This window comes from Pseudochaenichthys georgianus, chromosome 3, assembly GCF_902827115.2.
Source record: "Pseudochaenichthys georgianus chromosome 3, fPseGeo1.2, whole genome shotgun sequence".
Classification (NCBI taxonomy): Eukaryota; Metazoa; Chordata; class Actinopteri; order Perciformes; family Channichthyidae; genus Pseudochaenichthys; species Pseudochaenichthys georgianus.
This window is the reverse complement of record NC_047505.1, coordinates 46237943-46264819: the sequence shown is the minus strand read 5'-3', so window position 1 is coordinate 46264819 and position 26877 is coordinate 46237943. Positions and strand designations below refer to the sequence as shown.

The window sequence follows — 26877 nt, the reverse complement described above, 5'->3', positions numbered from 1 at the left end:
GTGACAAGTCAGGCCTGGCGTTTTTACTTGTTCCTCAGGTTTGTGACGGACCTGGTCAGTGGTGCACTTTACAAAACAGCAGTGTTTTGAAATCCCTGTTGTTTTTGCCTTGGCGTGTACGTTCTCCACGTCTGGCTCTCTGTCTGGCTCTCTAGCTGTATCTCTTCATCTCTGTCACAAGTGACAGACTTGCAAAATCCAAATTCTTTATTTTACGGTTACAATGAACCGTACATGGTTCACATTTGCACATGGAAGAACAAATCATTAGGAAAACAATTATTGGAATACAAGTTTTTCCTTTTTGCAACTCTTATGCTCTCTCATCCGTGTCTGGCAGGCCTATTAAGCAAAAGTGTTATTAGAAAACCGTGATAATAATCTGAAAGGATCCGTTATTAGTGGCCTAAGGCTCTCTTTCTAGTGCCCCACTCTTGATATGGTGGCCATGTGACATGCTATCCCCCAATAAGTATCACCATAAAGACTCCATTAATACAAAGATGATGACAAATATGTGAAAGAGTTCCTCTGTTTCTGGGCTTTGCACTGGCAATGACAGGAATGGCTGCAATGAAAAGAGATGGAGAGGTGCTTTATCAGATCATTGGATCACTAAAGTAAAGTTTGAGTCTAAAACTGTCTAATCCAATAAGTAATCACTCTTTTATGTTCACCATTGTGAACCAGTGCAGGTTTGTTTGATTTCTAAGAAAATGACTTTTTGGAATAAGTTTGAGTGTAAGGCAATATATGGTGAGCATTGTGTCTTTCATTACAGGTTTGCCTGACCTTGTTCCTGATCCAAACTATGTCCAGGCTTCCACATATATCCAGAGAGCCCACATGTATTCTCTCCGCTGTGCTGCTGAAGAAAAATGTCTTTCAAGGTAAACACAATTCTGTCCTTTGCTGGCCTGTGTTTATGTATTCATACATTTATTTAGTTTCTTAGTGGGTTCAATCTAATGTCACGGTATCACAAATATTTGTGTCCCTTTGGATTCTGTTTTCATGTTAAAGTTCTAATGTCATAAATGTTGTTATTGAACGTGCTAATAATGGTTTGTGGCTCAGTGGTAAGCACACATACAATACCCTGTCTCCTAAAAATTACGTTCCCACAGAACTAAACTGCATTCTCAATTATGTTTAGCTATAAACGTATTTTCTCCCACGTTACGTTTGTTATGAAAGTATCTTAAATACGTTTATTTTCTACATATCTTCTAGAAACATATTTTCTCCCACGTTACGTCCGTTATGAACGTATCTTAAATACGTTTATTTTCTACATATCTTTGCCATTTATTGTCTTGCTTATAATAATGATAATAGTCATTTATAAATATAATTTTTTGGGCAGTGGTAGCGAAGTCGATAGGGACTTGGCTTGGCAACTGGAAGGTCACCAGTTCAAGTCCCGGCAAGACCAAGTGCTACGGAGGTGTACCGAGGTGTCCCTGAGCAAGGCACCGTTCCCTACACTGCTCCCCGGGCGCCGTTCAAAATGGCAGCACACTGCTCCTAACACCAGGATGGGTCAAATGCAGAGAAACTATTTCCCCACGGGGATTAATAAAGTATATCAATATCAATTTTAGAGCACACATTTTAAATCGAGAATCGGGCTCGATATATGGTTAAATTAAAATCAGTAGGCGAGGCTGTAATTTCGCCAGCTGTTACTCTCATGAGCGAGGCAGAACATAATAGTTTTAACATGCCAAAAAGCTGCTGTGTCGTTTATTGCACCTCAAACATTAAAACAAATCCAGAGTTACGTGTTTCTGTACTTCCTCTAAGAAGAAAGGACAGTAACAGAAGAGCTCTGTGGTTTCAGGCTTGATCGCCGTTCAAATGACAGCGTTGGTTTCCCCAAAAGTGGGCGGGGCTGTAAAGTGACGTATATTTTACTCTCATCTATTATTCAAAACCATTCTATTTATTCTAATGCAAATTACGTGCCAGTGTTTTATCTTTTTATTTATTTGTTTTTATTTTAAATTGTATGTCGGACTTTTTTTCCCGTCTGTGAGGAAAATAAATGGGGTTTAGAGCCTCAAAATACTGAAATCTGTATTTTTTAAAATCTTTTCCTTCTAATTTGTTATTCTTTTCTAAATAACACACTGTTATTTACTCAACAATAACACACAATTATCCTTGTTTTTATTTATTCGTTTAATTCTATTATCTTGGGCTTTTTAGCCGTAAATAAAGTCACCGGAAACAGACCGGACATTTCGAGCGATACAAACCCACCGAACTGATTACCCAAGATCCTCAGCTTGAAGCTCGTTGATTGGATGTTTTAGCCGCAATGCACGCTGGGATATGGTGTTAATAAGATATGATATCCGAAAACGAAAAATAAAATAATACCTAATTCAGAGTGTGCTTGCTTTTCTCTTTGGAAGTCATCACATAACGGCATTGTAATACACGGTTCGGCTGCATTACATATTACACATCTGCCGTAGTTCTTTATTTATAGAGCCCTGCTGAGAAGACCTTTGGACAAACAGGAGAACTGCAGCCAAAACTGAATACTTGACGTGGATCATAAATATATCAACAATTAAACAACATCTTCAATTTCTTTTCACAAAATACGTCTCCTTGCAGTATCAACACTAATTTGGCTGACTTTTATATTTAATCCAATTGGTAGATAGGTTATATTTACACCATAACGGTGCACAGCTGATAGAAAAGGACTTGTAGTTTTTAAAGATATTACTGATTTTCTTTGAATATAAGAATGTAAATACTGAGTTGAGAGAATAGTCAGGGGATTTGGGTGATGGGAGACACATCTATGGAATCACAATTTCAATAGCTTACCATTAAATGACGGATATGCCTTTCTGTCTGTGATGTTTTACAAATCAGATATTAATGTTAGAAGTAAAACATGAGAAATAGTATAGCAATATTCTGTACAATTATGTAAAAACATGAATAAAACTACACATCTTCAGATGTTATACATACATAAGTGTCCTACACTAATAATACAAAGTTATTATTAGTATGCTTTGTGTACCTTGTGTGCACCGCCTAGTGGTTAAAGCACATTATTGAATAATTTTTGTTGAATAATGTTATTTGATGAAAACAATATTAAGAGTACATACTTTCATAGGGGGAAAGTAGAAGGTCAATGATAGAAATATAGAATATAAAAAATCAAGAAGATACTATAAGTGATCTCTACAATAAAACAGTTTAGTGCACGATGTACAAAGATATTAATAGGAGGATGTGCAAAACAGAAAAACGAATTAACCTTTATTAACACATTAAATAATACTTTAGGTTAAGGTCTTCTTTTAAACAAGAAAAAAGCTTTGGGGGTATCTATCTACAGATAAATATTAAACCTGACAAAGTACTTAAAGGTGGGGTAGGTACGTTTGAGAAACCGGCTCGAGATCGCTAGAATTTGAAAATACACAACCGGAGAAAATCTGCCACTTCCTTATAGAGCCCCTCCTCCAACACACACGAACGCGCACATGACCAATGAGGGCACGAGATAAGTTTGTGCCCCGATGGAAGGCTGACAGGCAGGTAGGCCATCCGATTGGTTGTACTTTTTACAGTATTACGGCTTCTACAGATGAAATGTTTTTATGGATTTTTTGTCAAAGCACTTAAGATATTCATTGCTATCGGGATGTTAAGAGCATTCCATGGAATATAACAAAAAGTGTATCTCGAGCCGGTTTCTGAAACTTACCTACCCCACCTTTAACGTCTAATATATTGCTTTCCTGCAATGTTAACTATGTTGAAGCACTTATTTTAACTGATATTATACACATGAATTGTACTCTTATGTAGATAGTATAAGTAATGTGCAGAATATGACAGTTTAATGGTGGAGGTACACACATATTGATAGATGTCTTGTAATGCACTGTTGAGGAACCTGCGACCCAAGTTTTTCATTCATTGCATAACTACACCGTAGTTGTGTATAAGATCAATACACTTTAGAAAATCTTGAAATCTTGAAAGGGATGTGCAAAATAGCCATTATATACAGTTTTTAATTAACTATTAGTAGAGAATAACGAGTAGTGAATATACTTTATAGAGATCTGCAGATAAATGTTTAGTCTTCTCAAGCACCAACTATCAAATATCTCTCCTGATTGTTGGCACTTGACAATCACCTTCCCTGAATTTTACTCAGGTATAACTAAAGTCTGATTTAAGGGTTGTTTATATTTCACATCATTAATCAGAATCTGCAAAGTAACTAAACTAAATGTAGTGGAGTAAAAATACCAGGTTAACCTCTGAATTGTAGTGGAGTAGAATTACAAAGTAACAATGAGCTGTCGTCCATCCATCCATCCATCTTCTCCGGCTTATCCGTGGTCGGGTCGCGGGGGTAGCAGTTCCAGCAGAGAGCCCCAAACTTTCTTTTCCCTGGCGACATCAACCAGCTCTGACTGGGGGATCCCAAGGCGCTCCCAGGCCAGCGAAGAGATATAATCCCTCCACCTGGTCCTAGGTCTACCCCTTGGTCTCTTCCCAGCTGGACGTGCCTGGAACACCTCCCTAGGGAGGCGCCCAGGTGGCATCCTAACTAGGTGCCCGAACCACCTCAACTGGCTTCTTTCGACGCGAAGGAGGAGCGGCTCAACTCCGAGTCCCTCCCTGATGACCGAACTTCTCACCTTATCTCTAAGGGAGACACCAGCCACCCGGCGGAGGAAACCCATCTCGGCCGCTTGTATCCGCGATCTCGTTCTTTCGGTCATGACCCATCCTTCATGACCATAGGTGAGGGTAGGAACGAAAATGGCCCGGTAGACAGAGAGCTTTGCCTTCCGGCTCAGCTCCCTTTTCGTCACAACGGTGCGGTAAAGCGACTGCAATACCGCTCCCGCTGCTCCGATTCTCCGGCCCATCTCACGCTCCATTGATCCCTCACTCGAGAACAAGACCCCGAGATACTTGAACTCCTTCACTTGGGGTAAGGACTCATTCCCTACTTGGAGTGGACAGTCCATCGGTTTCCTGCTGAGAACCATGGCCTCAGATTTGGAGGTGCTGATCCTCATCCCAGCCGCTTCACACTCGGTTGCGAACCGATCCAGTGAGTGCTGAAGGTCGCAGACCGATGAAGCCATCAGAACCACATCATCTGCAAAAAGCAGTGGTGCAATCCTTAGTCCACCGAACTGCAGACCCCCCCCCCCCCCACGACTACGCCTCGAAATCCGATCCATGTATATTACAAACAGGATTGGTGACAAAGCGCAGCCCTGGCGGAGGCCAACCCTCACCGGAAATGGGTCCGACTTACTGCCGAGGACCCGGACACAGCTCTCGCTTTGGGAGTACAGAGATTGGATGGCCCTGAGTAGAGACCCCCTCACCTCATACTCCCGCAGCACCTCCCACAGTAACTCCCTGGGAACCCGGTCATACGCCTTCTCCAAGTCTACAAAACACATGTAGACCGGATAAGCGTACTCCCAGGCCCCCTCCAGGATCCTTGCGAGAGTAAAAAGCTGATCCGTCGTTCCACGACCAGGACGGAATCCGCATTGTTCCTCCTCAATCTGAGGTTCGACAATCGGCCTGACCCTCCTTTCGAGTACCTTGGAGTAAACTTTCCCGGGGAGGCTGAGTAGTGTGATGCCTCTGTAATTGGCACACACCCTCTGATCCCCCTTTTTGAAAAGGGGGACCACCACCCCGGTCTGCCACTCCTTCGGTACCGTTTCCGACTTCCACGCAACGTTGATGAGACGTGTCAACCATGACAGTCCCTCAACACCCAGAGCCTTCAGCATTTCCGGGCGGATCTCATCCACCCCCGGGGCTTTGCCCGGGGGGAGGTCACTGAGCTGTCGTGTGGGTATATATTAATGCTGCCCATTATGGATACAAGCGATTTTCACCCATTTAGTAATTACATGTTTTAAATGTGTACACACCAATGTGTTTCCTATCGCCTAAACCTCCAGGGCTGTACACAGTTTAATACTGTCAACTTCTAATTTTGGGAAAAACGTCTTTTAAAACTACAATTCGCAGTAGAGACGTGCCATAGAGAACATGTTGCGAAACACAATAGCCAGCATGTGTAGTTCTGGTGGGGCGTTCGAGTCCAGTTTTGAATAGTCTGCCGTGGTTTCGTTCCATTTCAAAGAGTTTGACGCTCGGCATAATCTTGGCGCAACATCACGGGGTTTGTCAACGGGACTGTAGTCCCAAACGATAGCTGGGGATTATGGGTAGTGTAGTGTCTTCGGCGATCCTAAATCTCGAAATGTCCCGTCTGTTTCTGGTGACTTTATTTACGGCTAAAAAGCATGCTAAAAAGCCCAATATTATAGAATTAAACGAATAAATAAAAACAAGGATAATTGTGTGTTATTGTTGAGTAAATAATAGTGTGTTATTTAGAAAATAATAACAAATTAGAAGGAAAAGATTTAAAAAAATACAGATTTCAGTATTTTGAGGCTCTAAACCCCATTTATTTTCCTCACAGACGACAAAAAAATTCCGACATACAATTTAAAATAAAAACAAATAAATAAAAAGATAAAACACCGGCACGTAATTTACGTTAGAATAAATAGAATGGTTTTGAATAATAGATGAGAGTAAAATCTACTTCACTTTACAGCCCCGCCCACTTTTGGGGAAACCAACGCTGTCATTTGAACGGCGATCAAGCCTGAAGCCACAGAGCTCTTCTGTTACTGTCCTTTCTTCTTAGAGGAAGTACAGAAAAACGTCACTCTGGATTTGTTTTAATGTTTGAGGTGCAATGAACGACACAGCAGCTTTTTGGCATGTTAAAACTATTATGTTCTGCCTCGCACATGAGAGTAACAGCTGGCGAAATTACAGCCTCGCCATACTGATTTTAATTTAACCATATAACGAGCCCGATTGTCGATTTCAAAGGTGTGCTCTAAAATGATATTTATAAATGACTATTATCATTATTATAAGCAAGACAATAAATGGCAAAGATATGTAGAAAATAAACGTATTTAAGATACGTTCATAACAAACGTAACGTGGGAGTAAATACGTTTCTAGCTAAACGTAATTCAGAATACAGTTTAGTTCTGTGGGAACGTAATTTTTAGGAGACAGGGTTGATTAAACAACACAATGTAGCCCCCTGTGTCCTGTCCATATGTAACCCTGCTTTAGACCATGCATTTACAGAGAATTGTTTTTATGAAAGACTGACATCATTTATAAGCTGTTTTACCTTTGGGTAGCATTACCAAGCAAGTGAACCATCCACAATTGCAACGTAGCCACAGGAATATACGGTTAAAAAATGTACCAACTGCACAACATTAGAACTGAATCCTGGTCACCTTTGGGGAAACAGACTGTTGTTACTTTCATTTCTCTGTGTTGGTGGATGGCATCCCCTGAGCCTCAAACCTAGGCCCTTTGCACTAAAGACACTATTCAAATTATGAAAGTGTGCTGTCCCCATGGATGCTCTATTTGCCCTCTTCCCATCACAAGCACAGCCATCGCTCAAAGCCCTTTCATATCCTGTCTGAGTTTGCAGCAATCACCGACAGATGGGCTGTTGTAATTTGCCATACACTCCAATGTCAACAACAGCCGCAAGATGAATGGCTTAGATCTTCAGTGGTATTGTGAACTCGAGGTTATTCCTCCTTTTTCACAGTAAAAGTGAATTGTGCTACAGAATCTCCTCATGTTGAATCAGTGTATTTGGAGAGATGGTTGTGATCTGTACAGTAGAATAAATGATTAAGTAGATATGCTTCTGCTTTCAATCCTGTCCAGTCTCACTCCTGTTTTCTTTCCTTGTCTTAGTAATGAGAAACAGGCATGACGACATTGTTTTTTAAGCAACTTGTGCTGTTTCCCTCACTGATTTGGTCCTGATGTATGTGTCCGTTATCCAGCTCCGCCTATGGGCCTGAGGTCACCGACTACGATGTAAGGGTCCTGCTGCGATTCCCACAGAGGGTGAAGAACAAGGGGACTGCCGACTTCATGCCTAACAGGCCTCGTCATACCTGGGAGTGGCATAGCTGTCATCAGTAAGTACCGATACAAAACAGATTTCACCCAATCAGATAAATAGGCTTTCGTCTCTGTAGTATTAGCTGTTGCAGTATCCAGCTATGTGGCACATTAATGTTAATGTTTTTTGTTGTAATAAATGTCTGTAGACTGGTTTATGCTGATCATCTTTCCCATTAAAAGGTTATTCCACTATTACAAAAGAGACAGATTGTAAGATCTAATAGTGAAATGCATGATGTAGCTGCATTTGTTACATCCCATGAATATAAATAATATTTAATTAATGTATTGAATTATGGAAATGATGGGCAATTCTGGGCTGATCTGGATGAGCAAAGACACAGAGTACATCCGAGTAAGTTTTATTTAAATAGCCCACTATCACAAATTATAAATCTGCCTCAAGGGGCTTTTCAATCTCTACAGCATATCATACCCAATGTCCTAAGACCATTGAATTGGATAGGGAAAAGTGCCTTAAAAGGGGAAAACTGAAGGAAACCTCTGCAACTTATGAAGGATCGTTTTCGTTTGACTGCTGAAATGCAATCGAGCTGTTCATCATCTCTCGCCATGCGGACATGCTTGTACTAGATGTTATGGGTCCAGAATGGATCAACATAGCACTGAGTCCAATAAGTTGATGTGGCACATGTCAATGTCATTTGGCCAGACATAAATGCAGATTAGCTGTCATAGAGCCCTATAAGATCCATATTGTGCCCTACAGGGATATGCAGCATGAAAAGACAAGCCTTGCATTGGTTAGCCGAGAAAGTACACATATGATTCTGTTTCCTAGTCTTAAAAGGAACCTATGGAGTTGATTAGCGAGCCAACCATGTGTGAAATAATATAAAAACGATAAAATCCTCCACATTACGTGAAGAATAATGGTGTATAGACATGTGGGTTTGATCCATTTAGCGAGCACATTTCTCATTGTGCCTTTCATGGTGAACAGATTTCAGTTGTACTTGCCAGTCGTGGCTCTGGGGGACTGCTGATGAGGTGATTTTGGGGTTATCGTCAGTGTTTTATGGCATTATATTCCACAGACTGCATTTTATCTGAATGTCAGCTAGTCCGCCCACTGACGATAGTGCCAGGCTCTGCTTTACTACCCTCATCTTAGAGGAATGTTGACTGGCCGTTGGAGATTGGCAGTGTTGTTGCTGTTTGACATCAGGCTGCATTCGCACAGTGGTTCCCAGGAGGCGGAAAGCCAAGACAATCATTCGACAATGACAAATCAATGCAGTTTTCCCGTCAATCTGAGGCGCCAAATCACACAGCTGCTAAAGTATGATGGATATGGGTTACTGGAACAGAGTGTTTGTTAACAAAGAAATCTCTTTAGGGGAAGAAAATCTCTAGCCCAGATTCTCACAATAAACTTTCCTGCCCGACATTTCTGTTAAAGAAGCCGTGTAGTTGACAGTCTTGCATTTCATTACAGTCACCCTTATCTTTCTCTCTGGAGTAATAGAAGAAGGGAAGGGAACAGCCTCTCGTGAGTATCATGGTGCCAAATGTTGGAATTCTGTATGTTTTTGCACAAATGAGGACAACGAAATCCATGTGGAACATATCTGTCTCTGCCAATCAGTGCAGGAAATAAGTGGAAGTCATTATAATGCTGTATTTATTTGTGTAGGAGTTTCTGTGGGGATCACGCATAAGTTAATTATAAAGTTCTGCAACTATGTTTGTCTCGGTCCCTTACGGCATAACTGTATGCAAGTATGCGACCTTTGTGGTCAGAGATCATGGCTGCTATTTGTGCAGGTGCTTGGACATTTGTATTCATATCCTGCTTGCACATTGTGAACGTATGTCATGCCACTGCTAAGTACTTCTCAAAGACTTAAGTTCCCTGCCATTTACAACAACCCAGGCTGTGATCTGAGAAAAAGTCGTGTTTGTGGCAACACCAGTGGAAAATGACTCATGGCTTCGAAGAAGGAATGGAATGTTTTGTATACTACGATTACAAATTATTCTAGTTAAATCCTCGATGTGTTCTTGCAACACTGCATTCTCTGTAGTTGACATAGTCGGCGAGGGGATCCAGAAATTCGAGGAGGCAAGGGTCCCTTCCAGGCACCTCGTAATCCAGCACCTCCCACTCTCTGTCTTTTTCTCTGCACCCCGCACCCTTTCTTTCTATTTCACACATACAGTTGATAATCATCGTGCTGTAGATAATCATCTCAAGCCACTGAATTGAATGCCAGTTTCGGGAACACCGACAAAGACTGTTATTCAACCTTCAAGGCCCTCCTTTATATACATGTGATCAAATATACAGTCACACGTATCGACAAAATTGCATGTGTGCTTTCGTGGCCCACATAAAATAAGCCTTTACACTCTGCCATGCACATTTGCATGGTAACAGAGACAGAACAGTAATGTATGCCCGAGTCTCAATGATTACAGTGTTTGGCAGCTGATAGCAACTGACAGGTTTCTACCTGGTAATAGCTCATAAGTAGTTGCCTCTACTTTGGAAAGAATGAGTCCTTGAATGGTCACTGGCTCCATTAGGGGGAAGTACCGATGTTTCCTTCAATCTTTAATGAGTGTTCCAGTAAAAGCTGTCGCTACGTGGAATCATTAGCCATGAAGCGAGGTGAAAGGCAATATTTATATAGTCTGGGTTGGTCTGAATGTGTAAAATGCAGTGCTTACATCACCCACTGCAACGACGTAAGCCAACAGCAATTAAATATACTGGATAAAGCAAATAAACAATCAAAGGATAATGGAAATAAATACTTTCAATAACTGCAAAAAGGTGGAATTACATTTTTAATTTCAAACTGTAATTTGGGGAATATTGTCATATTGATTGTTGTATCTAAAATATAAAGAGTTTAGCTATTGGGATCAATTTAGTATTAGAAAGGTTGTTGTTAAGTGTGTTGGATTGGGGACATTTTGTCCTTGCTAAAAGTTGCTAAACTTTGTTATTTATTGATAAGGGATTTTGACAACATGAAGTTAAACCCCTTTTATGCAAATAAGAGAGTTCAACCTCTCAGACACAGCCTCTTAACACTATGGGAAGACAGGTCAACTAACACATACATACAGTACATTCCTGCTGGCCTTCACCACACGATGAATAAAGCTTTGTCAAAAATATTTCCAAAACATTTTCTTCATGTATTCCATGTGGCAAAAATGGCCCATTGATAAAACACCAATTCCTTCCTACTACTGCGATACTGTATGTTGCTTTTTACATTGAATTGTAATTGGGGACACTTTAAATGCTTGTCAAGCTCAGCTTTTGTTAACATTGAATCAACATTGATTTAACTCCGTTCATTTGCAGGTTGAACTGTAATTTGTGGTGGTATTATGTTATACTGATAAACACCTCCTCTGAGCCTCATTAAGGGGCATTGCTAAGTTAGACTGCTACATATTTAGTTTCTTGTAAAATAAAATTGTACACACAGTAGGACCTTTGCCATCTGAGTTATGCAGACCAGAATGTTGGTCGCTATGCTACTGTATTTGTTGTGGCTGTGACAAATGATGTCATGTCTGGAAACCTGACAGCAGTGCTTCACACCCACTGCCACCCAGAACTATTCTGCTTGTGTAGTGTACAGTATGCACCACCCAGTATGCACCACCAACAGCGAGCCAGTTATCCTGTCGTTTATTGAGTGCTTTCAACGAGCGATAGAAAAGTAAGTTTGCTAATGTTTCTGGAAAGGTATTTTCAGCCATAGTATTCAGACATTTGCACATCAAGGTTCTCTTTTCAGACATGTAAACTCAAGAGATAAATCCCTTTAATGTATTCTTATGTTGTTGTGGCCACATTAAGCAGGCTTGTAAAAAGTGAAAAGCATCCCGGGTCACTTTGAAATTTGGGAGCGGTCCAAGCCATACAGCAGTTAATATTGCAGATTATTCTAAATGGACCGGCTCTTTGACAGAGTCACTTTAGTTCATATGCGGTTCAGTTGAGATGATCAGTGCCCATGTGCACCCAGGCTTCCCTAAGCCGCTAAAGCTGTGCAAACAAACACACACTAAAACGAACACACAAACACACTGGGCGACACACACAGATGTGCAAATAGCCACAAGTACAAACACATCTAAATGTGCACACGCTCACACACCTCCGATCTTGCTAAGTGATACAAGCTAATTAACAACATTCATACATCATTAGGGTGTTAATGTCGTGCCTCGGCAATACTTTATTGTTGCCATTAATTAGTGTCCTTTGATACTTTATGACGTGTTCAGTCAAGGTGCAACATTACTTGTTAGCAGAAAAAGGTCAACGGTCCATAAATCCACTGTGTGTCTTAAAAGTCAACTAAATTAGCTAAATTAAGGCAAAATGGCAATGTAATTAATAAACCTAATAAAAACATAATAAGATCTGCTCAGAGATTGTTTCTAAAGCGCACAATGAATAACAGAGGACACCAGAATGAACTAAGATTGTTGTTCCTCTTTGACTACACTCACAATCCGTTTTTTTCCGACAGGCACTACCACAGTATGGACGAGTTCAGCCACTACGATCTACTGGAGGTCAGTACAGGACGGAAAGTGGCGGAGGGACACAAGGCTAGTTTCTGTCTGGAGGACACCACCTGTGACTTTGGTCACCTGAAGCGCTATGCCTGCACCACTCACACTCAGGTAACTCAGCAAAGCAATATGTGGAGTTCATTGGGAGCTCACCAGCAGTCTCTTGGTAGACTACTTGTCATCACAAGCTTTAGCAACCCCTAGGCCAGTTTCCATCCACGGCAGTTATTCAATTAGAGAGCAGCAACTCCAAGAAGTGCTTCATTATTTACATTGTCCAGTCATTTTCTAGATGAATCCATTCATCTTTTGGTCTAGAAAATGCTATAAGATTGTTAAAAGAAAATGTCCATCACAGTTTTCTCGAAGTCCAATATTTGTTGTCTTATGTTAAGTGTCTTTGAAAATCCATCTATTAAAATAATAGTAAAATTGTTGTTATTTTCTATGATATATGTTTATATATACATTCAAGTGCAAATAATTGTATCTTCTGTAAATAAATATAATATATATTCTTTTGTATTATAACCTTTTGACCGCATACTCGTCTTGACACAGTGAGAGGAGATCAGTATTCCTCCTGAGCGTCTCCCCTCTGTTTCTTCAGGGTCTGAGCCCGGGCTGCTACGATACATACAACGCTGATATCGACTGCCAGTGGATCGATATCACGGACATCCAGCCTGGAAACTACATACTAAAGGTAGGAGTGAAGTTCGTGGAGAGCACAAGGTCATATTTCATGGAGGGTCTGGGCCATCAAAACAAATTGATCTGAGTCATAAAAGAGTAATAAAGTTACTGAAGTATTTAGGTTGTTCCGTTTCTCTGGGTCCTAGCACTTTATCACACAGGGGCATCTATTCCAAATACCTTCTTTTTCTAACACTATCTACTGTAATGATTATGGCGTGTTGTAATTGGCCTTGTTTCCCTTTTTCTTTCAGCTCACAGTTAACCCCAAGTTCTTGGTGCTGGAGTCAGACTTCACCAACAATGTGGTCAGGTGTAATATAAACTACACAGGACGGTTTGTTCGAGCATCCAACTGCAAGATAGCACAGTAAGTAACGGAGAATATACACACTAGTATCACATTGTTGGTAATTGTTTGGTAATAATTGACTGGAAGCAATCTTCTCACAATTTGCAACAGCTGGGAAATAGTTTTGCTTTTATAGAACGCCCAAGCGTAACTCAGGGTGTGTGTCGTGTTCCCACCACTGAGTTACGCTGAACCGCATTACTTAGGGGGTAACCGCTGAATGCAGTTTTATGAAGTGCCTCACAGTTACTTAGTGGACTTAATAGGTTCCTGGATGAAATATTTGATGATATAATGAATAACTTTCTCATTCTCCAGTTAAGATTCATAGCCTCTGAAACTTTCATATCCTCCCTCAAAGGGAGATGGAGTGCTGTTGAACTTTTGAATAGTGCTATTAAGGAGTGTATCATTGCACTCCGAATTGCTCTCATACCCTCTTGAAAATACTTTATGTAGAGAGTGAGGAAAGCGTCATTAGGTTCAAGTGCTGCAGTTGGTCTCCCTTAGCTCCAGTGTTACAGTGAAACACACTTACAAATATATTGCCGAAGCATTTTTGGACTTAATGACAGTTGCATATAATAGTTAGGTACTGATGGCAATACAATAATTACATTAGCAGATGCCATGAGAAATATTTCCATCATTAAGATCTTATATTTGAACTATTCCTATATCTTAAAAAATCACGTTAATGTATGTAATAATGACCGCAGTCTGATAGTAATAGTTTAACAGGCATGTTCTGCCCAATGTGGTGTGACATTTGAATTTGAAGGTCGTCATCAAATTAAAAACAAATCATCATTACATATACATTACATACATTCATCATTAAATTGTAATTAGAAAACATACGTCAGGTTGATAACATCGGTCACCTGCATGTATTGGCTGTGAGAATGTGATTTTCCATAATAGCTGGTCACCATTAAGGAAAGGAAGTCTGACTTGTGTCTGCCTCCGCCTGAAATCAATTAGCTACTGCTTTTAGAAATGTATTACAGAATACAAGTGGGGAAAGCTGCCGCTGTTAAGGATTGACGATTTGCAATAGTAAATAATAGCTATTATCTTAGCAAACTCCTTATTAAATGTTGTTGGTCATTTACAATTGGATTGGTTAGTTACCATAATCAATTTATAAGAGAAAACAAGTTTGTATAGTTTTAAAATTGAAGTATGTAACACCTGTCCCTGTTCAGTATAAACAATCTATCAAATAACATTCAAATGTTCCTCTTAGTATGGAGTTGAACTAATGTTTGTGTTCCTTTACAGGTCTTGATCGGGCGCTGGAGGTCTGCCACGATAGAGGGACCCTGACTTCCCTTGAAATGTGAATGGAATCCATGTGTTGTTGGTTCATTGTTGATGTTGTTTGTCTTACTATGTTGTGCCGTCTCGTTATCCTGAGCCCATGAAAAACCTGGTTCACCTGGCACTGAAAAGCATGTGGTGGTTTAAGGTAGACATGCGCACACACACACACACACACACACACACACGCACACACACACACACACACACACACACACACACATGATTGGATAATGCAAATAGCACCTTGATATCAGACCATAACAGTTTATGCAATCTAAGATTTTGTATTTCCTCTACCAACTTCTTGTTCACACTCTTCCAGTGTGGTTTGGTTGTAATCGGACACATCATTGACTTTGAGGTGTTTACTGTTTCTACGCACAAACATCGATGCCCAAGATGGCAGAGTGTCTCTGTTTGAATTATAAATAAAGCATCAAACAGTGCCAGTGATGCAATGAGTGGTTCCAGACGAGTCAGGGTTCAGCCGCGATCAAACAAATACAATTACGGGACAATGTCTTCCTGGGTGCATTCAGCCATGCTCTGTGGGGACAGAAAGAGATGCCCACTGACTCAGAAGAACTACAGTATAATGTGTTAGTTTTTCGCTCACTGCCTCAGGGGTCAGGCTGGGATACTGTGATGTAATGTTGTGTTGACAGCAAGAGGAAGACAGCAGGTCATATTTGCATTTGTCAACTGCATCAAATTATAAGTCAACATAAAAACAGGCTGTCAGTACAGGCCACTGTTCTCCTCTAAAACCCGTGCATATTTGTGTCGTGTCCCCATTCGTTCTTTCTTATTTCAGTAAAACAGGAAACTCAACTGCTTTCCAGAAAACTAGACTCGCAGTATGTACGCTTTATATTTACACTGTCCTTGGGGTCTCTTCTTCTACTACCAACACTGGTCGGACGGCACATCGGTCATCTTTACCTTTTGAAGAATGTGTATACAAATATTCCACTGATGCATGAATGATGGGATTATGTTGTTGTTGTATCCAGTTTGACCTGTTACTGTTATTTGTAAAAGTAAATAAACTTATATATTTTTTCTTGATAATATGAAATATTCAAAAAGCACTACCGCTACATATTAAGTGTTTTAATGCAGAGAAAGCCGTCTCTCCCTACCTCTCCAATCGAGTGAGCTCTTTCTTGTGTTGCAGCACAAAACCCACAACATCTGGTGAATACATCAAAGAACACACAATGCAGGATGCAGACAATGACTAAGAGTAATCTTCTAAGAATTCAAGTTAGAATCCTTAAGATGTCAGTCCTGGTTTGATGTGCGGTTTTAATACTAAATCAAACAACCATGGAGCAGCTACTTTGTCGGCAGCAGTGCAGCAGAAGGGGAAACAAGCATATCTGTTTCCAGTCGAAAACCAAACAAACTCAAGTTTAATAAAGTCAGTCATTCTGTTTCCTAGTCTTAAAAGGAACCTATGGAGTTGATTAGCGAGCCAACCATGTGTGAAATAATATAAAAACGATAAAATCCTCCACATTACGTGAAGAATAATGGTGTATAGACATGTGGGTTTGATCCATTTAGCGAGCACATTTCTCATTGTGCCTTTCATGGTGAACAGATTTCAGTTGTACTTGCCAGTCGTGGCTCTGGGGGACTGCTGATGAGGTGATTTTGGGGTTATCGTCAGTGTTTTATGGCATTATATTCCACAGACTGCATTTTATCTGAATGTCAGCTAGTCCGCCCACTGACGATAGTGCCAGGCTCTGCTTTACTACCCTCATCTTAGAGGAATGTTGACTGGCCGTTGGAGATTGGCAGTGTTGTTGCTGTTTGACATCAGGCTGCATTCGCACAGTGGTTCCCAGGAGGCGGAAAGCCAAGACAATCATTCGACAATGACAAATCAATGCAGTTTTCCCGTCAATCTGACGCGCGAAATCACACAGCTGCTAAAGTATGATGGATATGGGTTACTGGAACAGAGTGTTTGTTAACAAAGAAATCTCTTTAGGGGAAGAAAATCTCTAGCCCAGATTCTCACAATAAACTTTCCTGCCCGACATTTCTGTTAAAGAAGCCGTGTAGTTGACAGTCTTGCATTTCATTACAGTCACCCTTATCTTTCTCTCTGGAGTAATAGAAGAAGGGAAGGGAACAGCCTCTCGTGAGTATCATGGTGCCAAATGTTGGAATTCTGTATGTTTTTGCACAAATGAGGACAACGAAATCCATGTGGAACATATCTGTCTCTGCCAATCAGTGCAGGAAATAAGTGGAAGTCATTATAATGCTGTATTTATTTGTGTAGGAGTTTCTGTGGGGATCACGCATAAGTTAATTATAAAGTTCTGCAACTATGTTTGTCTCGGTCCCTTACGGCATAACTGTATGCAAGTATGCGACCTTTGTGGTCAGAGATCATGGCTGCTATTTGTGCAGGTGCTTGGACATTTGTATTCATATCCTGCTTGCACATTGTGAACGTATGTCATGCCACTGCTAAGTACTTCTCAAAGACTTAAGTTCCCTGCCATTTACAACAACCCAGGCTGTGATCTGAGAAAAAGTCGTGTTTGTGGCAACACCAGTGGAAAATGACTCATGGCTTCGAAGAAGGAATGGAATGTTTTGTATACTACGATTACAAATTATTCTAGTTAAATCCTCGATGTGTTCTTGCAACACTGCATTCTCTGTAGTTGACATAGTCGGCGAGGGGATCCAGAAATTCGAGGAGGCAAGGGTCCCTTCCAGGCACCTCGTAATCCAGCACCTCCCACTCTCTGTCTTTTTCTCTGCACCCCGCACCCTTTCTTTCTATTTCACACATACAGTTGATAATCATCGTGCTGTAGATAATCATCTCAAGCCACTGAATTGAATGCCAGTTTCGGGAACACCGACAAAGACTGTTATTCAACCTTCAAGGCCCTCCTTTATATACATGTGATCAAATATACAGTCACACGTATCGACAAAATTGCATGTGTGCTTTCGTGGCCCACATAAAATAAGCCTTTACACTCTGCCATGCACATTTGCATGGTAACAGAGACAGAACAGTAATGTATGCCCGAGTCTCAATGATTACAGTGTTTGGCAGCTGATAGCAACTGACAGGTTTCTACCTGGTAATAGCTCATAAGTAGTTGCCTCTACTTTGGAAAGAATGAGTCCTTGAATGGTCACTGGCTCCATTAGGGGGAAGTACCGATGTTTCCTTCAATCTTTAATGAGTGTTCCAGTAAAAGCTGTCGCTACGTGGAATCATTAGCCATGAAGCGAGGTGAAAGGCAATATTTATATAGTCTGGGTTGGTCTGAATGTGTAAAATGCAGTGCTTACATCACCCACTGCAACGACGTAAGCCAACAGCAATTAAATATACTGGATAAAGCAAATAAACAATCAAAGGATAATGGAAATAAATACTTTCAATAACTGCAAAAAGGTGGAATTACATTTTTAATTTCAAACTGTAATTTGGGGAATATTGTCATATTGATTGTTGTATCTAAAATATAAAGAGTTTAGCTATTGGGATCAATTAGTATTAGAAAGGTTGTTGTTAAGTGTGTTGGATTGGGGACATTTTGTCCTTGCTAAAAGTTGCTAAACTTTGTTATTTATTGATAAGGGATTTTGACAACATGAAGTTAAACCCCTTTTATGCAAATAAGAGAGTTCAACCTCTCAGACACAGCCTCTTAACACTATGGGAAGACAGGTCAACTAACACATACATACAGTACATTCCTGCTGGCCTTCACCACACGATGAATAAAGCTTGTCAAACAATATTTCCAAAACATTTTCTTATGTATTCCCATGTGGCAAAAATGGGCCCATTGATAAAACACCAATTCCTTCCTACTACTGCGATACTGTATGTTGCTTTTTACATTGAATTGTAATTGGGGACACTTTAAATGCTTGTCAAGCTCAGCTTTTGTTAACATTGAATCAACATGATTTAACTCCGTTTCATTTGCAGGTTGAACTGTAATTTGTGGTGGTATTATGTTATACTGATAAACACCTCCTCTGAGCCTCATTAAGGGGCATTGCTAAGTTAGACTGCTACATATTTAGTTTCTTGTAAAATAAAATTGTACAACAGTAGGACCTTTGCCATCTGAGTATGCGACCAGAATGTTGGTCGCTATGCTACTGTATTTGTTGTGGCTGTGACAAATGATGTCATGTCTGGAAACCTGACAGCAGTGCTTCACACCCACTGCCACCCAGAACTATTCTGCTTGTGTAGTGTACAGTATGCACCACCCAGTATGCACCACCAACAGCGAGCCAGTATCCTGTCGTTTATTGAGTGCTTTCAACGAGCGATAGAAAAGTAAGTTTTGCTAATGTTTCTGGAAAGGTATTTTCAGCCATAGTATTCAGACATTTGCACATCAAGGTTCTCTTTTCAGACATGTAAACTCAAGAGATAAATCCCTTTAATGTATTCTTATGTTGTTGTGGGCCACATTAAGCAGGCCTTGTAAAAAGTGAAAAGCATCCCGGGTCACTTTGAAATTTGGGAGCGGTCCAAGCCATACAGCAGTTAATATTGCAGATTATTCTAAATGGACCGGCTCTTTGACAGAGTCACTTTAGTTCATATGCGGTTCAGTTGAGATGATCAGTGCCCATGTGCACCCAGGCTTCCCTAAGCCGCTAAAGCTGTGCAAACAAACACACACTAAAACGAACACACAAACACACTGGGCGACACACACAGATGTGCAAATAGCCACAAGTACAAACACATCTAAATGTGCACACGCTCACACCACCTCCGATCTTGCTAAGTGATACAAGCTAATTAACAACATTCATACATCATTAGGGTGTTAATGTCGTGCCTCGGCAATAACTTTATTGTTGCCATTAATTAGTGTCCTTTGATACTTTATGACGTGTTCAGTCAAGGTGCAACATTACTTGTTAGCAGAAAAAGGTCAACGGTCCATAAATCCACTGTGTGTCTTAAAAGTCAACTAAATTAGCTAAATTAAGGCAAAATGGCAATGTAATTAATAAACCTAATAAAAACATAATAAGATCTGCTCAGAGATTGTTTCTAAAGCGCACAATGAATAACAGAGGACACCAGAATGAACTAAGATTGTTGTTCCTCTTTGACTACACTCACAATCCGTTTTTTTCCGACAGGCACTACCACAGTATGGACGAGTTCAGCCACTACGATCTACTGGAGGTCAGTACAGGACGGAAAGTGGCGGAGGGACACAAGGCTAGTTTCTGTCTGGAGGACACCACCTGTGACTTTGGTCACCTGAAGCGCTATGCCTGCACCACTCACACTCAGGTAACTCAGCAAAGCAATATGTGGAGTTCATTGGGAGCTCACCAGCAGTCTCTTGGTAGACTACTTGTCATCACAAGCTTTAGCAACCCCTAGGCCAGTTTCCATCCACGGCAGTTATTCAATTAGAGAGCAGCAACTCCAAGAAGTGCTTCATTATTTACATTGTCCAGTCATTTTCTAGATGAATCCATTCATCTTTTGGTCTAGAAAATGCTATAAGATTGTTAAAAGAAAATGTCCATCACAGTTTTCTCGAAGTCCAATATTTGTTGTCTTATGTTAAGTGTCTTTGAAAATCCATCTATTAAAATAATAGTAAAATTGTTGTTATTTTCTATGATATATGTTTATATATACATTCAAGTGCAAATAATTGTATCTTCTGTAAATAAATATAATATATATTCTTTTGTATTATAACCTTTTGACCGCATACTCGTCTTGACACAGTGAGAGGAGATCAGTATTCCTCCTGAGCGTCTCCCCTCTGTTTCTTCAGGGTCTGAGCCCGGGCTGCTACGATACATACAACGCTGATATCGACTGCCAGTGGATCGATATCACGGACATCCAGCCTGGAAACTACATACTAAAGGTAGGAGTGAAGTTCGTGGAGAGCACAAGGTCATATTTCATGGAGGGTCTGGGCCATCAAAACAAATTGATCTGAGTCATAAAAGAGTAATAAAGTTACTGAAGTATTTAGGGTTGTTCCGTTTCTCTGGGTCCTAGCACTTTATCACACAGGGGCATCTATTCCAAATACCTTCTTTTTCTAACACTATCTACTGTAATGATTATGGCGTGTTGTAATTGGCCTTGTTTCCCTTTTCTTTCAGCTCACAGTTAACCCCAAGTTCTTGGTGCTGGAGTCAGACTTCACCAACAATGTGGTCAGGTGTAATATAAACTACACAGGACGGTTTGTTCGAGCATCCAACTGCAAGATAGCACAGTAAGTAACGGAGAATATACACACTAGTATCACATAGTTGGTAATTGTTTGGTAATAATTGACTGGAAGCAATCTTCTCACAATTTGCAACAGCTGGGAAATAGTTTTGCTTTTATAGAACGCCCAAGCGTAACTCAGGGTGTGTGTCGTGTTCCCACCACTGAGTTACGCTGAACCGCATTACTTAGGGGGTAACCGCTGAATGCAGTTTTATGAAGTGCCTCACAGTTACTTAGTGGACTTAATAGGTTCCTGGATGAAATATTTGATGATATAATGAATAACTTTCTCATTCTCCAGTTAAGATTCATAGCCTCTGAAACTTTCATATCCTCCCTCAAAGGGAGATGGAGTGCTGTTGAACTTTTGAATAGTGCTATTAAGGAGTGTATCATTGCACTCCGAATTGCTCTCATACCCTCTTGAAAATACTTTATGTAGAGAGTGAGGAAAGCGTCATTAGGTTCAAGTGCTGCAGTTGGTCTCCCTTAGCTCCAGTGTTACAGTGAAACACACTTACAAATATATTGCCGAAGCATTTTTGGACTTAATGACAGTTGCATATAATAGTTAGGTACTGATGGCAATACAATAATTACATTAGCAGATGCCATGAGAAATATTTCCATCATTAAGATCTTATATTTGAACTATTCCTATATCTTAAAAAATCACGTTAATGTATGTAATAATGACCGCAGTCTGATAGTAATAGTTTAACAGGCATGTTCTGCCCAATGTGGTGTGACATTTGAATTTGAAGGTCGTCATCAAATTAAAAACAAATCATCATTACATATACATTACATACATTCATCATTAAATTGTAATTAGAAAACATACGTCAGGTTGATAACATCGGTCACCTGCATGTATTGGCTGTGAGAATGTGATTTTCCATAATAGCTGGTCACCATTAAGGAAAGGAAGTCTGACTTGTGTCTGCCTCCGCCTGAAATCAATTAGCTACTGCTTTTAGAAATGTATTACAGAATACAAGTGGGGAAAGCTGCCGCTGTTAAGGATTGACGATTTGCAATAGTAAATAATAGCTATTATCTTAGCAAACTCCTTATTAAATGTTGTTGGTCATTTACAATTGGATTGGTTAGTTACCATAATCAATTTATAAGAGAAAACAAGTTTGTATAGTTTTAAAATTGAAGTATGTAACACCTGTCCCTGTTCAGTATAAACAATCTATCAAATAACATTCAAATGTTCCTCTTAGTATGGAGTTGAACTAATGTTTGTGTTCCTTTACAGGTCTTGATCGGGCGCTGGAGGTCTGCCACGATAGAGGGACCCTGACTTCCCTTGAAATGTGAATGGAATCCATGTGTTGTTGGTTCATTGTTGATGTTGTTTGTCTTACTATGTTGTGCCGTCTCGTTATCCTGAGCCCATGAAAAACCTGGTTCACCTGGCACTGAAAAGCATGTGGTGGTTTAAGGTAGACATGCGCACACACACACACACACACACACACACACACGCACACACACACACACACACACACACACACACACACATGATTGGATAATGCAAATAGCACCTTGATATCAGACCATAACAGTTTATGCAATCTAAGATTTTGTATTTCCTCTACCAACTTCTTGTTCACACTCTTCCAGTGTGGTTTGGTTGTAATCGGACACATCATTGACTTTGAGGTGTTTACTGTTTCTACGCACAAACATCGATGCCCAAGATGGCAGAGTGTCTCTGTTTGAATTATAAATAAAGCATCAAACAGTGCCAGTGATGCAATGAGTGGTTCCAGACGAGTCAGGGTTCAGCCGCGATCAAACAAATACAATTACGGGACAATGTCTTCCTGGGTGCATTCAGCCATGCTCTGTGGGGACAGAAAGAGATGCCCACTGACTCAGAAGAACTACAGTATAATGTGTTAGTTTTTCGCTCACTGCCTCAGGGGTCAGGCTGGGATACTGTGATGTAATGTTGTGTTGACAGCAAGAGGAAGACAGCAGGTCATATTTGCATTTGTCAACTGCATCAAATTATAAGTCAACATAAAAACAGGCTGTCAGTACAGGCCACTGTTCTCCTCTAAACCCGTGCATATTTGTGTCGTGTCCCCATTCGTTCTTTCTTATTTCAGTAAAACAGGAAACTCAACTGCTTTCCAGAAAACTAGACTCGCAGTATGTACGCTTTATATTTACACTGTCTTGGGGTCTCTTCTTCTACTACCAACACTGGTCGGACGGCACATCGGTCATCTTTACCTTTTGAAGAATGTGTATACAAATATTCCACTGATGCATGAATGATGGGATTATGTTGTTGTTGTATCCAGTTTGACCTGTTACTGTTATTTGTAAAAGTAAATAAACTTATATATTTTTTCTTGATAATATGAAATATTCAAAAAGCACTACCGCTACATATTAAGTGTTTTAATGCAGAGAAAGCCGTCTCTCCCTACCTCTCCAATCGAGTGAGCTCTTTCTTGTGTTGCAGCACAAAACCCACAACATCTGGTGAATACATCAAAGAACACACAATGCAGGATGCAGACAATGACTAAGAGTAATCTTCTAAGAATTCAAGTTAGAATCCTTAAGATGTCAGTCCTGGTTTGATGTGCGGTTTTAATACTAAATCAAACAACCATGGAGCAGCTACTTTGTCGGCAGCAGTGCAGCAGAAGGGGAAACAAGCATATCTGTTTCCAGTCGAAAACCAAACAAACTCAAGTTTTAATAAAGTCAGTCAATAATTGACCTTTCTCCATGATGCCAGGATCAACGTGATGTGATTTCATATTTCACAAGGGGCTAGAAGTTCTCCTCCAGCAGCAGCAGCGCACAGTACCAGGTGCTAAATCCTGAGTGAGAACATGTAGTAACGTTTCATCAACAGCTCACTCTGACTGGGCCGTTTATAGTTTAAATTGATCCTTATCCCAAACTTGCCACCTGGTTTGGAACATCTTGGATACATGTTCATAGTTTTGCTAACTTAGGCTTCAGTAATATTGGATTACAACAAAGGCCACTCAACGTGTCACCCCTTGTGCACTTCTCTTGTAAACCAGCAGCAGTAGGAATATCTGCTTTGTGTTGATACAGGAATCATATAATTTAAATAGACTAAACGGATAAAACGTCAAACCATATTGCTGGATTATGCATTGTTTCCTCTTGAGCGTGAAGGCAATTTGAATCCATCACGAGACTGGCGGACCCGGCCACTAACAACAACAACGACTTTACTGCATAGAGAGGTAATAACTGTATTTAAATACATTGAATGGCTATTGCAGGAACAATGCTCACCATAAATAGTTTTTAAAAAGCGTTTTTATTTGATCTGCATTTATCGACATGGCAGGGTTAACGACCATGCTGTGCTCTCACTGACGGGATGCAACAACATGTGACTCTGACATTGACATGTGGAACTACAGCACCAGAGTAGGCGACACATATACAGCGTCTTTGACATGTTGTGATGATATTTGTGATTCTGTAATGAACACCTCTCAAAGTTGTCATATACAATAAACACATGTACACATCCGCTGTGCACACTGAATGTAATATGAATGATATGCATCACTCTCACGGCACCGGATCCCGCCTATAAGATGAACACAGAATACATATCAGTAGACTCTCAGGGAATGCTGCGTGACAGGTGTGACAAGTTGCTGAAATCATCGCTTTCAAAAGAGATTAGGTGGTATATGTTGAATTCATTAAGTAATTTTCCTTTGAACTCTATGTATTTTTGTCGTGCATGATTCAAACACGGGTATAGGTTTCGCATTTAAGAATACAAGGGGAAAAAACACTGCATATAAGATTCCTGCAAACACAAAATAATCAAAGTGACAAATGGGTGGTGGCACTGGTGCATACAGTATGTGAGTGGCAGGTGATTCTGTGTAGGCATCCTTACAAATAACTTGTTAAGATCACACACTGCCCCCACACAGCCAGACATCCTTTCAGTTTGATAACTCTTCAGAACGTCTTTGTTGCTAATTAACATCTGACATTTCATCTGACTTCTTTCGGCCGCAATTAAAGACTAATCACGTTAAGCATGAAAAGTCATTACATGGATCACAACAGTATGTGAGAGAGGCGCTGATCGTCTTATCAAAACTAAATATAGAACTACACAAAGATAGTCTTTGTTTGGTGAGGAAAGGAAGGCACTCACTGACTTCCTTCTTCATGACTATCACCATATAAGAATAACTGATAGAGTTGTCAATGTTTTACCGCATTGCCATTTAGAAATGTAGACTAATGAACAGTACTTATGGAGCGATTGCAAGCCTCATCGCACTTATGATTAAAGTCAAGATAATCTATAGTCGTTTTGTAAACAGAAAACTGGTCAAGTGGGAAAATCAATCAGAAGCTCTTAAGAAAATATGTCCTTTAAAAGAAGACGTTGCCTTTACAAAACAAGTCTAAGAAAACAAGATGGAAAGAACAAAAGGAAAGTTTTTTTTCCCTCACAAGATCTTGACTGCTAATTTTAAAGTAATACAAAACAAAACAACATTGTACCCTTATTTTTATTTACAATATTAGGGAACATAGATAGGAAGAATTGAAAAAGATAAAACGTTTTTTTTGTGTCTGATCTTTAAAGTAAAAAAAAGGAGAAATCCAGATCCAAAAATCGAAATTCAAACATCTTATTATTATAACTTCATCCCGTGAGGAAAATCATGCTCTAACACAGTGACTTAAGGATTTAGGATCTAATTATTGAAAATAAAACCGATCGCTGACAAATTCTTGACAAACCTAGAGATAAAAAGCTTCACAAAAGTAACATGTATTTGTTATTGTTGTATCTGATTGCATTCAATTGCTCAGTGTTGGTACAGTAGCAGTGTGTATCATTCCAGAAATATGATAGTATGAAAACACATTCCTCGCAGAAGTATTTCCTTCCCCGCCAGAAGAGTAAGAATCCATTATCTGCTTGTTTTGATACTCTGTTCACTCATATTTAGTCTGCCCTAACCAAACTTCCTCTCGGTACCGGCTGTTTGTTCAGGCTGTTCGCAGTAATCACCCCGTTCCCTTTCTTTTCTTTCTCTCTATGCCACATTATGTTGTTTTGTGAAATTGCTGCAGTACATGCTGCCATTTACTCGACGTTGTCCGTATGTGTTTACAGTATGTTACCGTGATAATAATAGATTTAATTTGTTAGCGCTTTTACAGGTGCTCAAAGACGCTTTACAGATATAGTGAAGGGACAAGAAAAGGAAGGAACAACAAATAAATATATCGTTAAAGTTAAAGTCAAATAATACAAAAACAATCACACATTAAAAGCCAGATTGAAGAGGTGAGTTTTTTGAAGGTGGTGTGGTCAGTGCAGTCTCTGATGGGTTGATGGTGATGGTGTATATCTTTGCGTGTGTTTGAGAAAAAGACAGATGGGTAACTTTTAGTGAGGAAGCCAAATGATAACCGTATTGTTTTACTTAAGAGTATTATGTTTCCAAAAAGAACAAACAGTCTTTATCTGTCCTGTTAAGTTGTTTTTCAAAAGCATGCCTCTGTTTTTTCTCCTGTGTGT

General features: G+C 40.0%; 2 protein-coding genes across 3 annotated transcripts in view; both read left to right on the top strand.

The window, feature by feature from the left end:
* loxl1 (lysyl oxidase-like 1) overlaps positions 1 to 16075 on the top strand; it is a 267755-nt gene extending 251680 nt beyond the window's left edge. For both annotated transcript variants that reach the window (XM_071207228.1, XM_034079570.2), the window contains 6 exons: positions 782 to 890; positions 7944 to 8081; positions 12594 to 12750; positions 13250 to 13345; positions 13590 to 13705; positions 14972 to 16075. In XM_071207228.1, coding sequence (XP_071063329.1) covers positions 847 to 890; positions 7944 to 8081; positions 12594 to 12750; positions 13250 to 13345; positions 13590 to 13705; positions 14972 to 14978 — 558 coding nt within the window. In that variant the 5' untranslated portion in view covers positions 782 to 846 and the 3' untranslated portion in view covers positions 14979 to 16075. The remainder of the gene's footprint in view (positions 1 to 781; positions 891 to 7943; positions 8082 to 12593; positions 12751 to 13249; positions 13346 to 13589; positions 13706 to 14971) is intronic.
* A 1074-nt stretch (positions 16076 to 17149) lies between these two features.
* LOC117464460 (lysyl oxidase homolog 1-like) lies at positions 17150 to 24843 on the top strand. Its single transcript, XM_034106910.2, has 5 exons — positions 17150 to 17168; positions 20183 to 20339; positions 20839 to 20934; positions 21179 to 21294; positions 22561 to 24843. The coding sequence occupies exons 2-5, from the start codon at positions 20196 to 20198 to the stop codon at positions 22565 to 22567; spliced, it is 363 nt and encodes a 120-aa protein (XP_033962801.1). The 5' UTR covers positions 17150 to 17168; positions 20183 to 20195; the 3' UTR covers positions 22568 to 24843.
* The last annotated feature ends 2034 nt before the right edge of the window (positions 24844 to 26877 follow it).

Coding starts and splice junctions, on each gene's coding strand:
- LOC117464460 (XM_034106910.2), top strand. CDS start 20,196: ATGGACGAGTTCAGCCACTACGATCTACTGGAGGTCAGTACAGGACGG. Junction 20,340..20,838: donor CCTGCACCACTCACACTCAG/GTAACTCAGCAA, acceptor CTGTTTCTTCAG/GGTCTGAGCCCGGGCTGCTA. Junction 20,935..21,178: donor CTGGAAACTACATACTAAAG/GTAGGAGTGAAG, acceptor CTTTTCTTTCAG/CTCACAGTTAACCCCAAGTT.